General features: G+C 45.4%; 2 protein-coding genes across 9 annotated transcripts in view; both read right to left on the bottom strand.

Annotated features, from left to right (window-relative positions):
- Positions 1-541: 541 nt before the first annotated feature.
- BBS10 (Bardet-Biedl syndrome 10) lies at positions 542-2851 on the bottom strand. The gene is made up of 2 exons (XM_057429355.1): positions 2667-2851; positions 542-2598 (listed from the first exon to the last, which is right to left on the bottom strand). The coding sequence occupies exons 1-2, from the start codon at positions 2849-2851 to the stop codon at positions 648-650; spliced, it is 2136 nt and encodes a 711-aa protein (XP_057285338.1). The 3' UTR covers positions 542-647.
- Positions 2852-5410: 2559 nt separating this feature from the next.
- The window catches only part of OSBPL8 (oxysterol binding protein like 8), a 59538-nt gene continuing 57620 nt past the window's right edge, over positions 5411-7328 (bottom strand). For all 8 annotated transcript variants that reach the window (XM_057429513.1, XM_057429510.1, XM_057429518.1 and 5 more), the window contains one exon: positions 5411-7121. In XM_057429513.1, coding sequence (XP_057285496.1) covers positions 6986-7121 — 136 coding nt within the window. In that variant the 3' untranslated portion in view covers positions 5411-6985. The remainder of the gene's footprint in view (positions 7122-7328) is intronic.

Here is a 7328-nt window from a genome sequence, read left to right as displayed (position 1 = left end):
AAATCCTGAATGGTCAAAGTCTGAACTGAAAAATCACCTCAGGTTTTTCACACAAAACTGCATTATGCAAACTTTCACACAGCCTTTGATAGTAACAACACAACTCATCCCAGCATAGTTGAAATTAATAGTTGTACTAAGTAATGTCACACAAACTAATTTACCAGAGCAAATGCCAGCCAGTCACGATATGAAATTATTATCTCTAGTGGTCCGACTGAAGCAGACTCAATGAAGGATACAAATGCTGCATCTTCTGTCAGATGAGAAAATTCTTCACGGGGATATGCTGCAGTGGCCTACCTCTGCCTGTCCTACACTGAACAGACCAACAACAGTTCTATTTTTCCCATTACATTTGAAACCACAATATATACAAAAATAGTTTTATTTAACATTCAATCCAGCCTGTTACGAAGGCTAAAAAATCCCCCGGCGCTTATAACTTGCAAGCGCACAACCCAGTTTTTCACAAATCTCAGCTGGTGAGCCTTTCTATTCCTTTTCTTCTTAGAAGAAAGCAGCACGTTAGGTCTCTGGGTCTATAAAAGTATCTTTCATTCTCTAGCACTGACTTTGAGATGCAACCTTTCGACAAGATGGCACAGGAAAAACACATAATGGAAAACATTCTTTATTAAGAGATTTCAGAAGTCATTCTCTGAGTCATAATCCTCAGCTTTTTGCAGTGGCCGCTTAACACCAATTATTAAATCTATGGAGAGCAGCTCTGTAACACAATGAAGAACTGAGATGACTAAGTGGTATTTGCAATACACTGATTCTAAGCCTTTCCCATTCATAGGCAGTGGTTCATTTTTTCTGAGTGCATTTATGGCTCCAAAATAGAATTTGTTAAAGCTGTTTCCTTCTGTTGTCCCGTACAAGGACTTGGGAATACTTAGCAGAGCATCAGCAACTATATTAGACACAACAGCTACCTCTGACTGCTGAAACTGTTTTGCATAGTACTGAATATAATAATGTAACAGGACTTCAAAGTAACCTCCTACTGGCAAAACTGATCCTGCTTTTATGAGGGAGCCAGAATAATTCTGTGCAGTACTTACACAACTCTTTCCATGTTTTAATGTGACTATATTGCCACTGTTTTTCTCTAAGTCTTTGCCAACATCTAGGCTTTCACATGCAGTGTCTGCATTAGCATTACATGCTAATACAGCAGTGCTCTGGTGCTTCTGACTGTCCACAAGTGAACCATTTTTATAGTTCTCGTGCATGGCACCCAAATGCTCACATTTTGCATGCGGTTTCTGTACACCTCGTGAAGAGCCATCTCCTTCACTGGCACCACTTAGTTCCTCGATGTGCAAGATGGGATTTGAAGGCATTTGCAAGTCTGTTTGCACACATGCTGGATTATTACATACCTGCGAATCTGGGTCTACAGTCTGTGTCTCTGCTACATCCCTATGTGCTTTTGATTGACATTCGGAAACCTGAGTACTGTTACAACAATTATTTTCTATTGCAAGTTGCATCTGAGTAGCTGAAAAATGCCAACTGCAAACACCTGAGGCTTCACTCTGACTTTCGCCTTCTGCTTTGTATTCCTCCCTCTGTTCAACTGTTTTAAATAGCTGCTGCAGCATTATAAATGCCTCTTGAAAAGCTGCAGCGTGCTGCTCATTAACACTATCGACTGGCCCACAAAGAATGAGGCAATGGGGCTGAAAGGTGCACATACTGGTAAAGCCAATGTGAACGCATCTCTTTGAGCCGAGCAGCAAGGGCTGGCAAAATGTTGCCACTGCGGTTTCCGTGATTTCTCCGCACATGTTATCACCAAAAGGTGCACAAGGCGATACTCCTGTAATTTCACAAATAAGGGCCATTTCTTCCGATGATAAACACTCTACCACAGATATACCGTATAATTTCGCATAGTAAATAACTACTTCCTCCTGCTTCACACTCGACAGTAACAGCTTAATGTTGTTGCTCTTCAATTGTTTCATTAAGGCTTCTGTCCTCCTTGCGATCCACTGAACGGAAGCGTGATACTGACCCTCGGAGTCGACAACAAACTCAGCCCCGGGGGCCGAGAGGGCGGGTCGGAGGGGCTCGGTGACGAGCAGGGCCCGCAGCTCCCCTCCTGCCGAGCAGTAGGTCGCGAAGTCCCTGCGGAGTACGAGCCCGGGCAGGACCCTAGAGCTCGACACGGGGAGGCCGGCCACGGCGGCGTGTAGCTCCGCGAACCGACGGCCGAGGAGGCGCAGCGCCTGCGGGCGGGTGGCGGCGGCCGGGGCGCAGCGGCAGTAGTACTCGGAGCAAAGCCGCACCAGGCGCCGCCGCTCGCCCGGCCCCAGCCGGCCGGCCAGGTAGGCCTCCAGCAGCGCCTCCAGGCCGGCCGGCTCAGCCTCCTCCTGCCGCCCTGCCAGCGCCGTCAGGAGGTGCCGCCGCACGCCCAGCGCCATGGCCCGCTCCAGCACCTGCCCCTCGAAGGCCTGCAGCGCCCGCCGCAGGCCGCCGCCCGCCGCACACAGGCCTCGCAGCACGCCGGCCAGCAATATAACGAACGTCTTAGCGCCGTCCCCCGTCGCGGCCCGGCAGCTGCAGGCACACGCCACCATCATCCTGCGGGTACAGCGGCTGTTAACGGGACCGCACCCCTCGCCCCGCCCCAGCCCAGCCCCGCCCCGTACCTGGCCGTCGGCGGCTCCAGGCTGAGCGCCTCGAGGAGGCACCGCCCGTCCCGTGTGAGCACCGCCTCCCCGGTGGCCCGCACCAGTAGCGCCCGCCCGCCCCGCGGCCCCAGGGCGCCGCGCACAGCGCCCGCCAGAGCCTCCGCTTCCTGCGCCAGCCACCGAGGCTCCAGCAGCCGCGCCATGGCAACCGCCGCTCTGCGCCGCACCGCCCCTTCCGCCGCGCGTCACGCGCACCGCGGGATGGGACGCCGCGAAGGAGGTCGGGACCGGGACCTGGGCCTGTGCCCTGCAGGGGTAGAGGGGTGCGGGCCTTGGCCCGAGACGGAAGAGCGGCGCGTAGGCGCGACATGACTTTATTGAGTGTGGCGGCGGCCCGCCTTAACAGTTCAAACACCTTCAACAAACCGCGAGACCCGGCGACGTACAGCGCGGTAACGGCGGCAGAATCACATGGAAAGGGTGGGCTCTGTGTCGCGGAGACTGACGTTCCCGCTTGGCGAAGGGAAAGGACAGCAACCGCAGCGGGCATATTAACAGTAAAAAGCCGAAATAATTTGTCCTTGTGTGTGTGTGTGTGTGTGTGTGTTATGGCTGTTTCTGTAATTCCGGCAACTTCACTGTATCTGACGCCCCTCATCCTCCACTCCTGGCTCGCCAGAGAGAAAGAATTCAGTGTGTTTTAATAGTTGCCGTTCTCCTTCAGCGGCTGAGTAAGCGGGAAAGTCAGTTTTCCGACACAAAAGCCCTCACAGAACGCCGGATACTATATATGGCACAAACTTGACATACCTTCTTTACATGTCTTAGAACAGCAAGAAACCCATCAAGAAGGCACTGTTTACAATACTGGAATACCTGCTAAGTTTTCTGTGATTTGAGGATTCCCTTGAAATAACAGTAATTGAAACTTCCAGATGAACGGAATACTTGTTATTTACACAAACAGTGGTAAAGTGATAGCATTTAAGAAACAATACAAAACATAGGATGCAAACTGTTTCATACACACCAGTCTAGTAAAACAAAACATAATTTGCCAAAGGCACAGGAGGGCAGCAAATAACAATAAAAAAAAGGAGGAAGAAATCACCATCATTACAGTTTAAGGGACAACCTTTCAAATGATTTAGGAGATTTAGCTGGGGGTGCCAGGTGGGGACACTACCAGGATATACCCCTCATTTATGTATTAATTTAAAAGGAATCCACATGTGACATACAGAACATCATCTGCTGCTAAAACTGATCTTTGCTACATTTCGCATTTTGCTTTTTCTTACCTTAGGTCATTTCTACCTAACTAAGCAATCTGTACCTAAATGGCAGATTAAAGGCTTAGAGTGCATTTGAAAAAAACCAACAAACAAACCAAACTCAACAAAAGCACATGGCAAGGTGTTCTGAAAGTATTTCCTGTACAAGGAAACCCCCAAACAAGTGTGGAAACGGGCCGGTTTAGACTTTAAAAACTAGGAGGAGGTCACAGCCCTCACACATCTGCAAACTGTACAACCCAATTTTGTAATAGTGTGCAGAGCTCAGTCTCAAGTACATAATAGTCAAGATCGGCCACACATTGTGGTTAACCAGGAGAATGGTGATGTGCTGAGGAAAAGGCTTCATACATGCCTGTGACAAAGCTGTATGGTAAAAATCAGGCAAGAGATTTCTTTGTTCTATTCGCATGGGGAAACATCATACAAACCCCAGCAAAACGGGAATTCCTACGATTTTGATGCACTTTCCAGAATACTAGTTATCTAACATAGCCGAGCAGAGGCTGCAGTGTTACTTTTCCAGAAGTTTCATCATACATCCTTTGCCTTTGTGGATCATCACTAAAACAGCTTTTACAACAGAATAAAAAAATAAGCTGAAAATAAGCACAGGTGTTTTCTCTGACTCTGTTCAAGTCACTTAATCTTGAACTGAATATGAACTTCAGATACAGAGTATCTATTTAGTCTGACATTGTCCAGCACCATGCTGCCAGCCAGCTGGCTGAGGCAAATCCAGTTACTACCATGCAGTCTGTGTAAAAATACATGCAGACTGTGTTATTAACTGATCTTGAATAGAAGTGATTAAAAAAACTGACATGAAAGGGCAGAAGGATATTTCTATTTACAAGGGAAATAAAAGCTTGTAACTATTAGCCAAGAGTTTCAGCACTGCAAATTTAGCAGTGTTATTTTAGGGGATTGAAGTTACTGCCCAGATGCTCACTTGTTTCTTCCTGTATTACTCTCATACAGAGTATGGTTAAAGGCTTGTTGCAATGGATCTTAAGACGCGTAGAGCTTTGACATCTAAACGTGATAATGAATGGCCAAATTCCAGGCTGAGAACATCTATTCTGTAATATTCTGCTTGCTTTATGCCATTTTATACATGGCTAATGACTTCAGTTTCTGTTTAGAGACTTAACTTGGGGACTTTGTACATTCACAAATTTTACCTCATCAGCTGTAGATATAATGCAGATAGATAGAAGTCCAATTAAGTTTGGTCTTGCCCACCTATGCAAGATCACTCTCGTTAAGGTACCACATGCCAGAAAATTACTCAAGACCAAATTATGCTAATATGCAGCTGTAAGAAATAAGCTGAAGTTGACTGCTTAAGCACAAAACTTAGGTTTCTTGCTTAAACAAACAAAAGGTAAAAGAGAGGGGAGGTGTGTGAAGGTATCAGCCACAGCGATGTACGAGCTAGATGAATAAACAACTAAATAGTAGCTGTACTAAATACTAGTGAGACTGATGCAGACCAGAGAGTTAGGGAGGCCACCCAAGAGAATAGGGGTAACCAGGCCATAGCAAAAAGCCAAATGTGGCCCCTGAACTGTTCCACTGCCTGGGATGGATTTGATTTCTGAGCAGATCCTCTAAAAACAAACTTGGCTGCCCTTTGCATTATGCCACCTGTCCTCCTGTTGCCTCATCTGGGTTACTGAGAGTACCTCTACAATATTACAGCCCCTTTTTGACTTGGTATGCTTCACTGGCCTAAGGAATTCGCCAGATAAACACTGGCACTAAACCTTTTTGCTTGAATTATACAAGTTCTATACATGCATATATTTCTTCAAACAAAAATGTTAGAAACCCTGGTTTTAAATTGAAACTTGAGCTTCACATTAATAAGTATAGCTACAGCATAATGAATAGGTGCATCTGTGTGTTCTGCTAGGTAGTATATACTGCAGTAAGGAGGCATTTAACAAAGACTTAGGGTTTCACTCTCATTTGCTTTGATATGTGTATAGTCAGCCATCCCACAACCTCTGAAGACTTTCCCTTGTAAACATGCACATTTTCACTTGCAAGGGAACTCATGATGGTGCCCGAATTCTGTTCTATGTCGTCTGCCTTTTGGGAGGTTCAAGTCAAGCTAGACACCAAGCACACCTCTGCATCTTCACATTTTGTTTCCAGTAGAAGAAAGTCCTGCAATCAGCAGTCTGTCTGCTTATTGTGAGAAGGCTGTACACAAACGTAAATTCAAAGTTGCAGATCTATCAAGACTTGCAAACATACCATAAAATCCTTGACATTTACAACATGTGAGAGAGTGGACTAAGACAGTTCCTTCCCAGGTGCTGCACTGTTAAAAAGGTGCTCTGTACAGTAGATGCAGGAATGTCTTTATGAAGAATCAGAAATTCTAAAACTATAAAAATAAAACAGCTGGCTTACAAGCCACTGTAGTAAAAACTCATACTTCCAAAACAAATCAAGGACATTACACTGCAGAATTCCCAAAGACTTCAGCTTTCTGCTAGTTCCTGACGTTCATTATCTTTGTATAATAATGTGTTTGTTTGACCTTACACAAAAGTTTACTTCCAAACACTCAATGCCATTTACAAAAACTGTTGGCTACTTCAAAAGTTCCTTCTTTACAAAAATGGGAAGTTTAAATGTAACAAAGTATGCTTGTTTATCATTCTACCGTAATGGGAATTGCATCCTACCTACAGGGTCTGACCTCTGAATTCTCAACTTCATCTAGTCTGTGGTGAAGATTCATCAGTACACAGCGTATGACATAATAGAAAACACAAGGCTGATGTCGTATGTCTGTGAGACAGAGGCACACACCAGGAGCAAGAGTGTACTGGCACTTACACAATTCTTACTTCAACTGGGTAGATGGGAGTATGATGCTGAACCATGGATGCTGAGGCAAAGTTCTGTAAGCTGTTGCTACAGGGCTCTTTTAGACAATATTGCATCATTTAAAGTCTGACTTAAAATATGGTCCCCAGTAACAGTTTGATCATTCCAGTTCAGAAAGGCCCTTGTTCACACTTCTTATTTGAACAAGAAATTAATGGCAAGCTGTAGCAGAACCACGACTGAAATGAAGACATAGTGCTTAAACTGCAAGAAATGGTAGTCCACAGGTGGTGCATTAGAAGTGACTCTGTTTCGCAGAGCCATAATGTCCCTGTAAAATAGAAAATAATATCCTGTAAATGACATTCTAGACAATTTGGCATTTTCTAGTGTGTTAGGGCTCCATACAGAAGATGTTTTTTGAGGAAAATTCTGAAACATCAATGAGCAACCAAAATTTGGGAAGGAGGATAGTTTAAAGACATCAAGGTTCTAACGCAGAAAGATACATCCCAGCCTCCAAGGAAGAAAAGCTAGA

This window comes from Pezoporus wallicus, unplaced genomic scaffold (genome assembly GCF_028554395.1).
Source record: "Pezoporus wallicus isolate ANWC-B61680 ecotype Strahan unplaced genomic scaffold, APGP_CSIRO_Pwel_v1 contig_5069, whole genome shotgun sequence".
Taxonomy (NCBI): Eukaryota; Metazoa; Chordata; class Aves; order Psittaciformes; family Psittacidae; genus Pezoporus; species Pezoporus wallicus.
This window is presented reverse-complemented; position numbering and strand designations above follow the sequence as displayed.